We start from the raw sequence: 16,393 nt of genomic DNA, 5'->3' as shown, positions 1-16,393 counted from the left end.
AAGTCAGCTGGGATAGGCTCCAGCCCCCGGCGACTCTGGTGAGGATTAAGCGGTGTATAGATGATGGATGGATGGATGGATGGATGGATGCCCCCTGGCAGCCACAATCTTAACCACAGGTGAAATTCAACAGTCCTTCCAATCATCACAACAAGAGTATAGCCAGATACTGAAGGAGCTGCCCAGTGCTGTCAGAGTGGCCTACAGGTGGTGGGTTGTGTTTTCCAACAGGGATGATAGTTAAGCCAGCATCCTCCTGTCTCCCACTAACCTTCACTGGGTCAAGGACGACTGGTGATCAATTAAAATTAGAGGAAGTCTAATTAAGATAAGATAGAATGAGTCATAGTGCCACCAATTGGAGCTGCAGTGGCTATCCTCCTAAAATGATGCTGCAGATGTTGCACTGCTTTTACAATCTTAGCTCTGAAAAACAGGTGAATGTTTCAGATTTGGCACAGGGGTGATCAGTGGAATTAGGGGTTCATGTCGCTGCTCAGACAGTGTGAAGGGTGGTGCATCAGCCAACCTTAACATCAACCCTGTGGACAGCATCTAAAAAAACAAACCTTGCTCTGCCTTCAGCTAAAATTGCAAGAAAAAAAAATGTGCTAAATAATATAAAATGCAGCCTGATAAATATCAGAAGCATATTCTTTAGTCACTTGAGACCAAGATACAATTGCTCATCTCAGTTGGGGGGCAGCATATTTAGCATGAATCTAGTCAGGACTATCATTTTATTCTTTGGGTCTCTCTTGTTCTCTTTCCTTTTGCTAAATGTTGTTATCCTCATTAAGCACTGAATTCGTGTCAGCTTCATTAACCTTGTCCCATGAGGCAAACGGGATTAGGATCAAATCACACTCATCCTTTTTCAAGTGCTTTAAGGTCTGCAATTGCGAGAAGAAAAAAAAATACACTCAACAAAAAAAGAACAGAAAAGGGGGTTTCAGTGTTGATTGCAAGCTGCATTTAGATCCAATAAAAACTCGTCTTTCGCCACATTAAAGGGTCACGCCATCCAGATTAGTAAGAGACATTTTGGAATTACTCTAAATGACATCCAGCTATTTGTACAGTTGTCGCTTCATTTGCTCGTGCACATTTTCTGGGAGAAGTCTGAGCTGTGTTATGACAGTTTCCACACTCTGAACCTCATTTAGCCAATCAAAACATACAACTTCCTTAATGTGCTGTTAAAAATTGTGGCCTCATGGCAACAGGAGAGCTATTAAACACTCATTAACTTCAACATTTCAGTTCTTTTTACCCATCTGTTTAAGTGTCAACTATATCATCAACATTTCAACTTAAGTCAGCACTAATAATCTAGAGAATACTTTAATGCTTACAGGTCATGCATGAATACATTCAGATCGTACTCATCAACTGATAATTCTCTGCAGTAAACATAGATCCTTGCTTGTGTTCACTTTTTTTTTCACATATTCAGTGGCCAAGCAAATTCACAAAAAGACAACAGAGAGTGACTTTATGAGGCATGAGCTAGCCATTTATTGTTATTGAGGAAGTTAACATGGTTAACTGCATTGAAAGTCATACAATAAACCTCTTAAGCTTTGTGAGAGGTCCCTCCCTGTGTCACAGGGAGAAAGCTGTAGGAATATACATACAGTATATTTTATTGGCAAGTAGATATGTTTTAGTAAGTACATTCTCCTCTACCTGGTACTCATGTACAATATACATGTTAAAAAATATAGTTTGTTTGCATTGCGATCACCATTTTTCCTTTTTTGTTCAGGATGTTCAGGATGAAAGATTTCACATTTAAGTGTTACAGGTTCTTGAATGGCGGTGAAACTAAAGAGCACTGTTTGTTTTTTTTAATAGCTATCACATACACATAGGCATATGCATAGAAGGCACGTCTATGCATCTAAATTGCTTACATGATAAATGGAAAGCAGTTTTATCATCTGGGAAGGAAACAAAAAAAAAAAGTATCTGAGAACATATACGGCTGTCAGCAGCCGCACTCTCACAGCACATACACTCATCCCTGCACGCACACACACAACACAAGACGCAAAACACCACAAGCAAGCACTCCACGAAACATTTGACAGGTACAAAGTCATCCGCTCGACGATAAAACTGCATACAGTACACCACACTACAGAGGATCTCAGTCAGAGGATGGCGTTCACCTGGGAGAAGAAGTTTCAAAGAACACTTGCTGTGAAGCAGCCGGGTGTTAGCAGAGTCCTCCGGTGAGAGGAAGCAGCCCCCGAAAAACACTGATTTCATGATTTTTAATGTTACAGAAAGAAGCTGTTCAGTCCTGGATCAGTGGTTGTTGAGAACTGTCCCGCAAGGCAAAAGAGGAGAGCCGCTTCTTTCTTTTGTCTCAAACGAGAGATTCTGAGTCAGCAAGTTCAATCGCAAGACTGCAGTTTCTCAAGGCGTAGTGATGGCAAGTGAATGTGCAGAAGCTGGCGATTCTCAACAAAATACTTAGGCCACATGTTTGAAATGAATAAGTGAGTGAGTGACTTCCCTAAATATAAATATTGCAGCTGATTGTGAAAATGAAGGAACAGTTTGACAATTTGGAAAACGCCCCTTAATTTCTTGCTGCGACTAACCTGAGAAGATCAATCCCACTCTCATGTCTGTACTTTACATATAAAGCTGGAGATTAGCCTAGCTTAGCATAAGGCTAGTCTGACCCTGACCAAGAAACAGCTGAAGCACGCAGTTTGCCATAAAACTATTACTTTTAGCCATGCTAGCAGCACTGGCTGGTCAGTCTAACGTTTTGGTCCAGACTGAAATATCTCAACCACTATTGGATAGACTGCCATAAAAGCTGCTGTAGACATTTATGTTCCCCTGAGGATAAATTGTAATCACTCTGATGATCCTTTAAATTGTCGTTTAGAGCCATCATTTGGTAAAAATTCTGGTGTAAATACCTGCAAAACTAGTGACATCTCTGTCCGCCTCTTGTTTATACTGCATGTAGTGCTAACTAGCAAAGTCAGCATGTCTACGCAGACAGCAGCAGTAAGCACATATAAACGTCAACAATTCAGCGCCGTTACTGTGAGCATCCTGTTAATATCAGCTCAAGCCCCACTGTGCATAAGTACAATAAAGACTATTTCCATTGCAGAAACTGCTTTAAAGCTGTCTTAATACAGCCAAAACCTTTGTGCATGTTTTCATTACAAGAACTGTTCCAAAAGAACTTCTTTCATGGATAATTTCGGAGAGGGAAAAAAAAAAAGTACCCATTTCAGGGTAGGTACTCCTGAATGGCCCTGAAAATAGGAATAGAAGGAATGTTTTAATGTACTGATTAGCATCTTGTGCGTGTGATGAAGACAGGACATTTGATAAACGTTAAGTCTATGTGCTCCTCTAAAAGGTGAAACATTTCTGCAATTGCTATCTATAAGGATGAACCTGCCATTTCTTTTACTATTTTACCATTGGCCAGAGCCAGGCTAGCTGTTTCCCCCCTCCCCTATTTCTGGTCCTAGTGCTGAACTAGTCTGACTCCCCAGATGTAGATTTCAGGTATAAATCTTGTATTTCCACCACATATTTCACGAAGCACTGTCCTCCCCATCTGTGTGTTACCAGGTTCAAAATCCCCGATACAAAAGGAAACCACCACCTCCGAGCAGCATCCTACACGCTAAAAAAGTAAAGTATTGCTGAAGATCTGGATTGTGCAATAAGGCAGCCCTGCTTGGATCTTTCAGTCAATTAGCAACGCTCGCCTCCCTGCGTGCAAAACAAATTCCCTGTCATAATTTTCCAAGATGCCCAAGATGACTGTGATGAGTTTATAGAAATACAAACTAGAGAGAGAGTTTTTCTCCCTACTATAAGCAGAATGATGCAGTTAGACCATTCTCCAAAGCCAACACACTGCTGTGGAGAATGTTCTGGCAATGAGTGACTGATGCCAACCTAAGTTAATCAGCTGCTGGCTGCAGCTTCATAAATGTGGGTATTGTATCCATCTTCTCATCTCAGCCTTGGCAAGAAAGTGAATGAGCAAATTCCCCAAAAATGTCAAACTGCTCCTTTAAATTTGATTAACACTGACAGAAAGACAAGAAAATACTCCCCTATAAACCTGTGTGCATGTGTGTTGTGAATGTGTGTGTATAAACTACTAAATCCAGCTGGCTACAACACAACAATGACTAATCTACAGGTCAAAGCTAAGAGATGTGTGATTGCTTCTTTAAACAGTGACTCTTAAACTTAAGTACATGTGGTGCTCAAAATAGGCAATGGTACACAAAAGGCATTTGTCTTTAAAAAGAACAAGAAAGAATGAAAAAAAAAAAAAGTAATATGCACAAAAAAAAAGTAAAAAAGTTTTTTTTTTGGCAGCCGTACATCTGTGGCGATGCCTGCAACTGAGATACACAACAGACTCCCCTGAAATCTTAATACGTCAACAGACTTCGACATAGAAGTGCAGGCCCCCTGGATACTCCTCTCTGAACCCCCGGATGAGATTATTCATAAACCCATCAGGTGAATCAAGGCTTGACTGTTATGCTGCGAAATAAAAGTGCAGCATTAAGGACATTCGGCTTGAGCTCAGGAATGATTAACTAACAAACATTGTGAATCCTAATCAAAGCATATAAACCAATGTGAACTAGAAGACAAAAAGTTAAGAAATTAAGTTTCTCTTTGAGGTGGTTCTTCCACAAAAAAAAGAAAGTAGGTTTAGAAGTCAGTGGATTAGGAATTAATAGTAAATATGCGGTTACTTTTTTTAGAACACAGACAATAATTGTTGGAAGTTTCTCCTACTTTTGTCCGGAAATAAGGTCTCCTGCTGCTTTAAAGGCCGAATAACTTCTTAACTGGCTGCAAAATGTGGATAAAATCACTTGTGGGTTTGGCACAGGCCTTTTTCTGTCTACAAACAATCTACATCACTTTCCTTTGGTTAATAAAAAGAAAAGAAAAGAAAAAGAAATACATAGAAAAATGAGAGATGAGCAAAGGTTAGCTAGGTCGTTCTCCTTCTGAGGAGAGTGCTTGCCGTCGGCAGCCCTTGTTGGGGTGAGATTTACAAAGGCTAAACCCGAACTGTGGTTTAGTAGGGAATTTAGCATGTTAGGCTTTTCAAAGGCTCTTCTGACGATCACAGTGGTTTAGAATTCAACTAGAGGGAAAAATGTTCGTGTAGAATAAACGAGAACAGGAGGACGACCCCGGTGTGTGGTCTCCCTCGCATGTTTTTGTGTTTTGTGTGTTTTTTTTCCCCATTGTTCCATGTCATTACGGTCAAGTCTCAGGCGTCAAGGTGTGGCTGGCGAAAAACTGTCAGGTATCAAGATCCTGAAAAGGACAAATGTGTAGTTAGGAAAGTTGAAGGTGAAGGTGAAGACAGATGTTTACTCCTAGTATTAGCCTAATATTTTTACATATTGTATTCTTGCTTTCACATGCTTACAAACACTGGATGAAAAGCCAAGTCTGTATCAGAAATGCACAACACTGGAGAACCAACTGAGCTTTGAGAATTTAAGATTATATCAAAACGTGTAAATAATTTTGGCTCCGTTGCGTGACTATATCTGCTTTCATTCAGGAAACTAAAAGTTGCTGTAAATGTTAGTCAAACTGCATTTGAACAGTTATCATTCTCTTTAAAAGCCACAACTCATCACCTGACCAGACAAATCAAAGAGTTGAAGCTCCAGCACCAACCTTAAAGACAAATTAAACTGTGTAACTAGTGATTCATCAACAATACACTTGCCGACTTCCTGTTTGTCTGATGTACTACAGTGTGCATTTTGTCTTCTGTCTTGTTTGTTGTCTTAGTGGCACTTTGTCAACCTGTTTTAACCGTGGCCTGATGAAAAGTGGATTGAAGCTAAATCTGGTTCATTAGCTCAGATTTCTGTCTAACAATGTTCATACCAACTTACTAAGAAAGTGTAATTCATTCAAAACTTTGTCTATCTGCAAAAAAAATCTATTTTTCCTTTAGCTCTGTACCAAGGTGACATTTATGTACAGTTGTGACTCCATAATCCAACACTAAAACCTTCTTTTATGTCGGATCGCAAAGCTGTCGGATTGTCAAGACGGAAGTTGAGATATAAGGAGGGCTTGATGCTTGAAGGGTCATTTGTTGTTAATATTTATTGTTTATAGTTGTTATAATAACTGGTGTATTGTTAGGACACTACGCATTGCTGGATTTCACGACTAATTGACCGGTGCGATTGTGCACATTCAGGCAGTACTCGGCTGCTGATGGCAGTTTAGTTAGCGGTCACAGTTCTGTTTCCACCATCGGTGGCGGCGGCGCCGGGGGAGTGGTGGGTAAGATACGCTCCACCGTTACCACCCATGTTTACTTCTCTGTAAACACTGAGCACATTCACTGTGTGTGACGTCATTGTGTCCTCTTCTGCACATGCGGGACACTTTAGGGTCGTATGAAGTTCACACAGCAGATCACATACAAGTCGCATTTAAATGGAAATGTGAGCATTAAGTCCTGCAGTCTGAATGGAGCCGATCTGTCGGATTAAGTCAGATAATACACCGTTATCCTTATTAGTGACATAAAATGTCATGTCCGAGTCGGAATCCAAGGCTGTCGGTATGTTAAGGCTATTTTTTATGGGTTCCGTTTGTTTTTCCTAAAAACCTGTCGGATAGCAAGGTTTTAGATTTTAAGGGTCGGATTATGGAGTCACAGCTGTAACTACTTTCCGTCTCTACATTATTTGAATGAAAGTATACATGTGAGAATTGACAGTATATTATTGTTTCTTCTGTGTTCTGATTACTGTATTTACCTGGAACTGATAGAGCGCTGGCGTCAAAGGTGAGTCTCATCTGAAGCTTTTTTGCTGCTGCATCAGGCCCACGTTCTCATATACTCTGGAGCTGTCCTCCCTCATCCTGACGACAAACACATACTTGCGTGAGAAACTACTGACAATGCTTTCTCAAAATGATTTTAATTACAGTTAAACACACTGTATTCACTCTCAGCACCACTCACTCTGTGCAGGTGGGAGTTGGAATCGGAGTGCAAGGAGGCAAAGGGCTCTGCTCTCCTCCGGTCAGGTCGGACAAAGAGTACTTAATGTTGGTGTACTCGCGCCCTTTAATTTTACTTTTCTGCAGAGAAGAAAGCAGAGCCAGGTTACAGACAGGAACAGGATGAAACATGTAAAAGTGAGGCGTTGCGTGCTGCACACCTGCTCCTCCTCTATGCGCCTCTGCAATGTTTCTATGTAGTGCTGCACAGCCATATAGATGAATCTGTATTGCGCCTCGGTCTGCACCATCCCTGAGCGCTGAGACCGAACCATCTGGATGGTCTTTGGCACGTCGATGTCACAGTCCACCCCTGAAAAAGGAAAGCAACATTTTCAAGGATTCTGCAGCATTAGATTTAAGGCCTTTCATACCACACAGAACAACATTTGAAACCTTAAAAAAAAGTACATTCACAGTATGCCACTGTTGCCAGCGATTCCCAGATGTACATAGCCATAATTGCTTGTAATATAAATTCAGAAATTTGATCTGAAGCCAGACAAACAAACTAATTTAGGTGTTGTGGCTTTTTGCTAAAATTAATATTTGCCTATTTTAAAAGGCTTCATAGATCCTGTAGTTAGCTGTTTTTGGGGGGTTTCTTTTGCTTTTTTGGAGAAAATAGAGGACACAATAGTCTGCCTATATGGAGGATGAAAAGTGATTTAAGTATGTATAAGTAATATACAAATAAAAAAGGACATTTTTTTCTACATTTCTTTATTTCATGGCCTCTGTGTTAATTAGGTAAATGGTCCTAACCTCAGTCTAAATGTATGAAAATATTTACCTAAATTCAAGAGATCCATTTAGATAGATGTTTTTTTATTATCAAAGTTTCTCCCCTTCTGCCATCTGCCTGCTTTCAAAATCCCTTCTGCTACAAAAGGCAATAAAAACCTCTCGGGAGCAGGTTACATGCAGAAAATGATCATGAAGATGACAAAACCTCTGTCTTGCCAGTGGATCATAAATATGTTGGTTTAGGGAGAGTGGTTAGCTTGCTAGGAGCTTTGGCTAGCTGCCCTGTGTTGCACTAACGCACACCCTGATTTGCATATACTCACCTTTTTCTCGGATCACATCTATCAGGATGTCAATCACTATAAACGTTCCTGTCCGCCCGATCCCTGCACTGAAAAGCAAAGAAGAAAGTCTCTAAGTTAACTCCTCTGTTGTCAGTGTGAATGTCTGTTAGAGAGGATTTATGGATTGTTTATGAACTTTTTTCAGTGTGTGTGTGTGTGTGTGTACCTGCAGTGTACCGCTATAGGCCCAGCGTCCAGAATGCTCTCCTGTTTCAGGTTGACCTCCTCCAAGAAGTCGAGTACACCACCTGGGTCAGTGGGGACTCCGTGGTCCGGCCAGGCCCTGAAGTGGTACTGCCAAACTGTACGTTCTGTGTTCCCCTGATAACACATTTTATAATAGCAAACACTTCAATAAAATATATAATCACAACCTCTGTGCAGAAACATGAGGCCTTTATGCTTCTATTACAATCTAAAATGACATTTTTTGTTTAAGAAAGGTTTTCTACTTTTACCCTTTACTGCTCTTTCAATTACATTAATTAATAAATACAAACTATTCAAGGCATCAAGTATTCTAGTGTACCTTTAGCACCGTATTGTATATACACAACACCACAACTTACTTGGCCCACTTTGGACAGCTTCAGTTCTCTTAGGATGTAGTCGTGTGCAGCCGTCTCTCTGACATTGCGAACACGCATGGCTCCATACTCCTTCAGAGCCGACATGTCTGGCCAGTACTTCACACACTTGCTCTGTTGAAACACAATTACACTCACTTTGTCCAATGATGATTTGATTTACACAATAAAATGTGGTGTTGTACTGTTAATGTGTGAATAAAAATAGTAAAATAAATTGCAGCTTCCTGCCTGGAAATATATTAATGCAATGTCTACATATGTGCTGGTATACTGGTTTTGTTGTTATATACTAGAGTGAGACATACTGACGGCATTCCAACCCAATAACTTGTACAATCAGTAGCAGTTATATTGTGTTGAGCCACAAGAGGGCACCTTATACCCAGCTAGTGGTCAGGCTGGCTCAAACTACACTGCCCTTCAAAGGCAAAGTGCAGCAGCTACAAAAGCAGTAAAGCTGACAAAAAATTCTGAGATAAATTTTCAGATTTTGTTGTTAAATCTGTCAATACTGCACTCTGTGTTTTAATTCATCTTCTGCAGTATCTACCAACAAAACATACTCTTAGCTTTCGGATCAATTTTAACTAGTTTGTAAAAGAAAACTAACATAAATTTGATTAACAGGAAATAAAAGTTTTATTGTTTCACTCTCTGTCCCGGTATTATTAAAATATTACGATCATTTAAGAGCATATATGAATGGGTGTATAGGAATTCATTGCAGCAACTCAAAAGTTTTGCCTTCCTCTTTCAATCGAATGTTCCTCCTCCTTTGACACCCACAAGAAAAATCACAAGCTGTACATGTTTTCAGTGCCGTTTGATTGGTGTTAGTGGTCTTATGTATCATTTCAGCATTGTGTATGTATTTGATTATAGACTTTCAACTTACAAGTAGTTATCCTGTTTTGTTTTATGTATTAAATGTTAACAAACTTTTCTTGTACACATTTTTGTTGTTTCCTGTCCTATAATCGCATATAAAATAACATGCTATATAAAAAACACATTATTTGATTTGACAGGCTCTAAAAGACACAAACACTTATTGTTTTCTTAAAGTGTATTCGATATCAATTGTTTTGCAACCTGCAGAAAAATACATTTAGCTGTTGAGTTGGTTATATTTTAGATTTTAACATTTCGCTAAAAGAAAGTTGTATTTCCAAAAGGTCTCATGCATATATTGTTAATACCTTATAATAATCAGAAAATGAATATTTAATACTTGCTCATTGCTGGCAGTGCACCATTTCATGTCCAGTAATTCAATTTCATGGTCAATATTACTCAGTATTGTTTCTTATTTTCCTATTCTCGTCCTATTTTATCTGACTTACTACTACTTACTTTTTCTGCACAAGAATTTACTTGGTTAACTTCAGCAATTATTACAGTACAAAACTACTTTACAACATATCCTTAGACAACACAGTTGCTCTTGGATTTGCATGAAACAAATTCATTAATTAACCCAATAAATCAATACAGTTTGGTTCTACTCGTTTAGCTTACCTTCCCTCTCTCCACCTCCTTGGTGGTCATGACAATGACTCGAGAGTTTTCCTGAAAAACCATCCTCCAGAAATCACTGATTGTGTTCTGCAGACAGCCCTGAGTGGCAATGTAGCTCTTCTTCACCTTGGTACTGTTGCACTTTGAGTCCAGCTCCGGCTGCACACACAGACACGTTACACATGGTCAGCTCAGTGCCCAACACAACAAACCAGAGCACAAACTGACTGACCACACATGCTGGTCCACTGCACAATGAATGTCTACATACAAATTCATCTACATATTTGTGTGTGTGTGTGTGTGTGTGTGTGCGAGTATGTGTGTGTCCCCTGAGGATGAAGTGAGTTTACCATGACAGCAGATACTACCATGATGATATTGGCGTTGATGTAGTCAGAGCCTGGCTCATTTGGGTCCCCATCATTCAGCACCACACGTGTGTGGTCGACTAGAAACAGAAACAAAAACAGTACAGTTGGTTGCGTTTCAAAATCCTCTTCAAAAGATCCCTGAACCGTTAAAGTGAGATTCAAAGAGCTGCTGGGGATTCTCACAAGGAAGAATGTTCTTGTATCTGTTCTTGTTTTTGTTCTCTGGTCTCTGGCCCTCTTTGCGACTGTAGAGCAGCTTGCACTCTTGTTGTTGCAAGGTCTGAATGAAAAAAACACAAGGAGGAAAGGCACATTTCAACACATTTCACTGAGTTCTCTTGGTCACACGGATAAGGTCACAACCTTCCTGGAAAGTTTTTATGACCTATATCTCACAACTATACTTGCTCTGTGCTGCGTTCATGTTTCAGTAAAACCGTATCGGGGATTGTTTGGACCAAAGTGGCCTGAAACCCACCTGATGCCTGTACTACAAAGCAATTTTAACAAATCAAGGGTAACTTATCGTTATCTGGCTTCACTAAACCTGACAACAACAGTCACACAAAGCTGGTATGAAAGCAACACAGCTCCTGTAGGCAAAGCAGGAAGGGAAGCAGGCAATAAAAAGCATGGAAGGTAACAGGCTTATCTGTGTCACTGCCTGATTATCAAGACAAGAGTATTCCATGAAATCAATGTGCTGCATTGCTGTATTATTCCAGTGCAGCCTTTTTCCTTGAATTTTGCCCACCTCGAATGAGCAACTGAATCTGAACTTCATCTAAATAAAAACATACATCTTTTCCCTGACTCATCAGCTAAAATTTCTATGCATGTGTACATATGCGCGCACACACACACACACTTACATAAACACTCATTCATTGTTGTTCAAATGAACTGCACCAAAGTCATCTATCTGTTCACGTGAAGCCTTGTAGTCATTCAGAGAGAAGCGCCTGTTACGTCAATGTTTGTTTTACTCAGGCACAGCAGGATATGTACAGATAGTGGCACAATACTATAGCAAGTGTTACAGAAACATTACAGGTTCACAACTTTTATGTGAAAGTGGCTGAGGGACTTTTTTTAGACATGAGAACGTGGATGACTCGCATCACATTTACAGGATCTAATAAGCTGCATGTCTTTAGTGTGATAACCCTTTCTGTAGTGCCAGCCTGGTATCTGGACAGTTTGTTTACATACATAACAAGCTGCTCATTAACCTAAATTAAGACCTACATGCTGCAAATCTTAGTCCCATAAATATATTTATTAGCACCTTATAGGTTACATACTCTAAATGTAAACTGGAAGTTGAAATAGAACAGTTTTTTTATTTTAATATTAATATAAAATATTCATAGAGTCCAAGCTTCCTTGTATTTTAACTACAAAATGATTTATCATGTGTACAATTAAGACCACATATAAGCATTTAAAAACTCACCAAAACATCAAAACTTTAACAACACATGAGAATTTACTGAGCATTAAGCTGCCAAAATCTCAAGAGAAAAGTTGAGTCTCAAGTGTTTTGTTCATAAAAGTGACTAAAAAATGAAAGTACTGTAGCACATAAACACAACTACTTACCTCAAATTCTTCCCAGAAGCCCTGTTTGACCTTGTCTGTCGCCTCTGCTAGTTTGCTCAGCTCCCTAACTCGACTTTCAATCTCTGCTGCGTTAATACGAGTAGTGTTCAGGGGCTGCAGAGAAGAGAAGAGCAGGAGTCAGGACAGTCATTGTCAGTTTACGGTTGGATGCTTTGCAGACAAACAGAAGTGGGACAAACCTGTTTGAGCTGAAGCACGGTGCCCAGAGTTTCTACCATGGGGTTCTTTTTGTAGTGCTCTACCAAATCTGTGAGAGAGTCGAACTTCTCCCCTCCGCCCACGTCGTACTTCAGGTCATGCTGAGAAAGAAAATACAGACACATGAGCAGCTCGTCGCCACAGAGGGCTGTACTATGAAGGAAAATAACAGGCTACCACGCAGCCTAAATCCACAGTTTTCAATGCCACGAACATGGCTCTCTTTTAACCTGCTAGATCACCATGGCAACTGATGCTGCACAGCTAACCTGCTGTGGACAAGGTTCTGATGAGGGTTTGGATATAAAATCAGCTGTAAGAAGCATCAATCTTTGACCAATTAGCTTGCTAACGATTCTCCATAAGCAACAAAGATTCTTAGTGCTCGATCCGACTAATCCCACCACACCCATGAAGCCGTGTAGTGCAATTACAGTACTACACACTGTACGGGTTGCCTCACTATGAGAACCTACATGCATTCAGTTAAAAAATGCATATATATGTTGTTATGTTTAGTCCTGATTAACTGCTAAAATCATTTTACGCTGCTGGTCCTGCAGTTAATAGAACCCAGATTAGAAAACAGATCAGCCTATTATATTTATTACAAAGACTCGTCCATCAATAACATTAATTTCACCTTGATTTTGCCACAACTAAAGTTATATGCTTCATTATGGGTCAGACCTAGATGCACTTCTTCAATATCAAGTTTAAATGAATGAAGTTTAAAGTTCAGTATCTCTAATGTGTTGAACTGCAACTCTTCACCACATTTCAGCACCAATATTTCTTCAAAAACATTACAGTGACAGTTTTTCCTCTGAGTTTATTGAAGACCTGTAGGATCGGACAGCAACAGGATCCATGAGCATCTTCAAAGCAAAACAGTCACACGCATTTCTGCAATTAGCAACAGCAGCAACTATTAATTAGTTATAATTCTAAGTTATCTCAGATCCTGATCCATCCTGTCTTCATGTCTAACAGCAGGTTACACTATTCTTTAACTGTCCCTAACTGAGTAGCACTTAAATTATCATTACACATGCAGAGTATTCAGAGTTTAGAATCATAAATAAACTAACTTCTTTGTAATTTAGACCATTTGCTAAGCTGCTATTAGTGTAGATTTGGTCTTTTGTTTGTTATTGCATTACTATGTTATTATTATATATTATGTGGGGGTCATGTCTGAATGAAGTTGTGAGGAACATTAAAGGAAATGCTGACCTGTGTCTGAATGTTGTCATTTTAATGGACTGATAATGTCTGTGACGCATCTCATGATGGAAGAAGGCTGAAGTGCTACGCAGCCGTCAGTTATACATCTAAACTCTCCCTACTGTGACAATTTAAAATGTGTATTTGTCAAAACTGTGATGAAACCAAGGAGCTGCGGAGTGTGTTTACCTGGCAGCGGATCATGACATGAGTGACTTTGGGTTTGCTGTCGCTGCTGTCCGTCTTGTCATCCCCAGTGCGGACTGACAGGACAAAATCCCCCGGGTGGCTCTGGCTCTCTCTCACCAGGAAGCTGCCGTTCTTGCCTTTCTCCGTCAGCAGCTTTTCAGCCTCTCGGCCCGACAGATGTCCGTGGAACCATCTGCGAAAAGACACGCAACAGTATAATAATAAACTTTGCATCATCAAACATCTGCTTCTGACCTCATGTGGTAATCGGAATAAACTTGCACCTTTTTACTTTAATGACATCATCTGTTTGCATAAAGTAAGCACAGCTGATTAAAAATGAAAGAAACTGAATCAAAACCCTTTCATTAGAGTTTAAGTGTATTCGAAAATGTTCAGAATTTCGTGCAAAAGTAATACATTTCAGATGAGAGGCATAAATTGCCATAGTGTGGTGCATAAGAGCATCTGTGCCCAGATTTCTCAAAGTTCTGGAGTACATATAAAATCTGGCTTCAATCTTGCACTTCAGTGTTTGAGTAATAAACTCATTTGTACTTTATGTGACGACTGTTTTTAGGGAAATACAACGTCTAAGATCCTTCCAAGGACACATCTCCTGTGAGTGTCAGCATCTTGGTCAATTATTAAACATCTCTTTTACTTTCTCTTTCAGGAGGCAGCAGTGGAGCAGTTAAAGCAATCATTGTGGGGGTGGGAAAAAAAAGGAAATAGATAGTAATTCAGATAGGCCAAACAAGCTGTGTGGACACATTATATTGGCCTCTTACAGACACTTTATTAAGACTTACTTAAAACGATTAATTCAGAAAATAATTAATTCTTTAAGCATTTCTAAAAAATAATCATTAGTTGCAGTAGTAGAAGGAGTAAATGCACCAACATGTTTCAAGCCGCCAGTCTAAATTATACGCTGAAGTGAATTGTGTAAAATTTTTATTTTCATTTCACTTTTCATTTTAAATTTGAGAAAGATGTGATACAGTTTAGAACACATTGTTTTATAATAGCGGTGAGCCATCTCCTCGAGCCTTTTTAAATGAATACTAATAAAAAAACAACATTAACCCTCAGGGAAAGAAACAGCTGAGGCTGGACTTCAGAGATATTTAGCGCATTCAATCTATAATTCACAAACTAAACTGACCATCAAACAAGATGTGTTTGATTTATGAGCTTAGCAAAAGCACTTCCTGAAGGGAATCCTGCAACAACACAATAAACCAAATAAACAATTGCCAGAGATTGACGTCTGCCTAATTTCCAGGGATTCCCACAGGAAATTTGTTAGTGGTGGTGGTCTGACGCTGTGATGTCAGCTGGTGATTATCAAATTCATTTCAGACTGGTGCTCATCCTTTCTTTTTCCCCAACACCACAATGTCCCACTGAGTAATTCCTGCAACGTGAATACTAGATCTGATGAATCATCTGCTGATTGACGTGTCTCACTTCACAATCAATAATGGTTCAAACAATTGCGTCACTCATTAAGTACGTGGCTTTTCTATATGACTTCTAAAGGTCTGTCAGCAGAGGCCCTCTTTATTTCAGGTGAGCCTGAGCACATATACTCACATTTCATTTGTAAAGGGCAAAAATATTTTTTTAAATAACCAGTATCTACAGGTGAAACTAGGATGTTTTATTCAGAAAAACTACACTGTGGATGAATGTAATGAGAATTTTTTTTTTTTTACCAGAGGATCAAAAAGCACTACATAGTCAGTTTCTCTTTTTAGAGCAAGAAAAATCCCATTTCTTGTTCGTGATATGTCATATTTAGGTAAGAAACTAAAATCAAATCAGTTTGAATTGTGCTCAGCATATTTTTCTGATAGAAACTTGTGTTTAGCTAAGAAACAAAAACAACAATGCAAATTTACAAAACGTGTCGAGAAAATCGCGACATTCAGCCTTTTGAACCGACGAGTACTGAACCTGTGATAAACAAATTAAAAAGCACATATAAAGAAAATACTGTCTGAATCTCACGTTCTGGCACAAAACATACTATCTGTGTGAGCACTCACCTCTCTGAGGTGGGGTCTGCACAGTTTAGTGGATACTTGAGCTCGATGACGTCTCCGTTTTTCTCTTTGAGTTGCCCATGATGCTCCATGTAATACTGCACCAGCTCTGCCAGAGTTGCAAACTTCTCCCCACCGTAAAGGTCATAGAAGTCTCCTGTGTTCTGGATCTTAATATGGGTGACGGCTCCATTTCGCCTGCATGAAAGCAAAGTCGTTTAGTAAAAGGCTGCAATTATCATCATCATCATCATTATTATCAGGACACAGAATCAACAAAAAGTTCTGTTGTCTATAAGACTGGACTGCTGTGTAAACTGCACATCAGCAGTAAACGTAGCCCTTTTAATACAATAAATTAGATCAATTGAAATAAACTTTTTTTTTTAAATTGGCCTTGTATTTAATGTTTTAAAATTACCTCCAATTCAACCAATGCCACCAAGTCACAGTGAGTCCAC

General features: G+C 39.4%; 1 protein-coding gene across 1 annotated transcript in view; it reads right to left on the bottom strand.

Moving 5' to 3' along the window:
- Window positions 1–1,490: 1,490 nt before the first annotated feature.
- The window catches only part of ptpn11a (protein tyrosine phosphatase non-receptor type 11a), a 23,057-nt gene continuing 8,154 nt past the window's right edge, over window positions 1,491–16,393 (bottom strand). The window contains exons 3-16 of the mRNA XM_008287349.1: window positions 15,936–16,130; window positions 13,882–14,074; window positions 12,447–12,566; window positions 12,247–12,360; window positions 10,828–10,924; window positions 10,624–10,721; window positions 10,271–10,429; window positions 8,732–8,863; window positions 8,329–8,483; window positions 8,142–8,209; window positions 7,233–7,384; window positions 7,034–7,152; window positions 6,825–6,930; window positions 1,491–5,346 (exon numbers count right to left, since the gene is read on the bottom strand). Of these exons, the coding sequence (XP_008285571.1) occupies window positions 6,861–6,930; window positions 7,034–7,152; window positions 7,233–7,384; window positions 8,142–8,209; window positions 8,329–8,483; window positions 8,732–8,863; window positions 10,271–10,429; window positions 10,624–10,721; window positions 10,828–10,924; window positions 12,247–12,360; window positions 12,447–12,566; window positions 13,882–14,074; window positions 15,936–16,130 (1,672 nt within the window). The 3' untranslated portion in view covers window positions 1,491–5,346; window positions 6,825–6,860. The remainder of the gene's footprint in view (window positions 5,347–6,824; window positions 6,931–7,033; window positions 7,153–7,232; window positions 7,385–8,141; window positions 8,210–8,328; window positions 8,484–8,731; window positions 8,864–10,270; window positions 10,430–10,623; window positions 10,722–10,827; window positions 10,925–12,246; window positions 12,361–12,446; window positions 12,567–13,881; window positions 14,075–15,935; window positions 16,131–16,393) is intronic.

Source organism: Stegastes partitus, unplaced genomic scaffold, assembly GCF_000690725.1.
Source record: "Stegastes partitus isolate 25-593 unplaced genomic scaffold, Stegastes_partitus-1.0.2 Scaffold496, whole genome shotgun sequence".
Lineage (NCBI taxonomy): Eukaryota > Metazoa > Chordata > Actinopteri > Pomacentridae > Stegastes > Stegastes partitus.
Note: the sequence above shows the minus strand (reverse complement) of the source record. Positions and strands in the feature narration are given on the sequence as shown.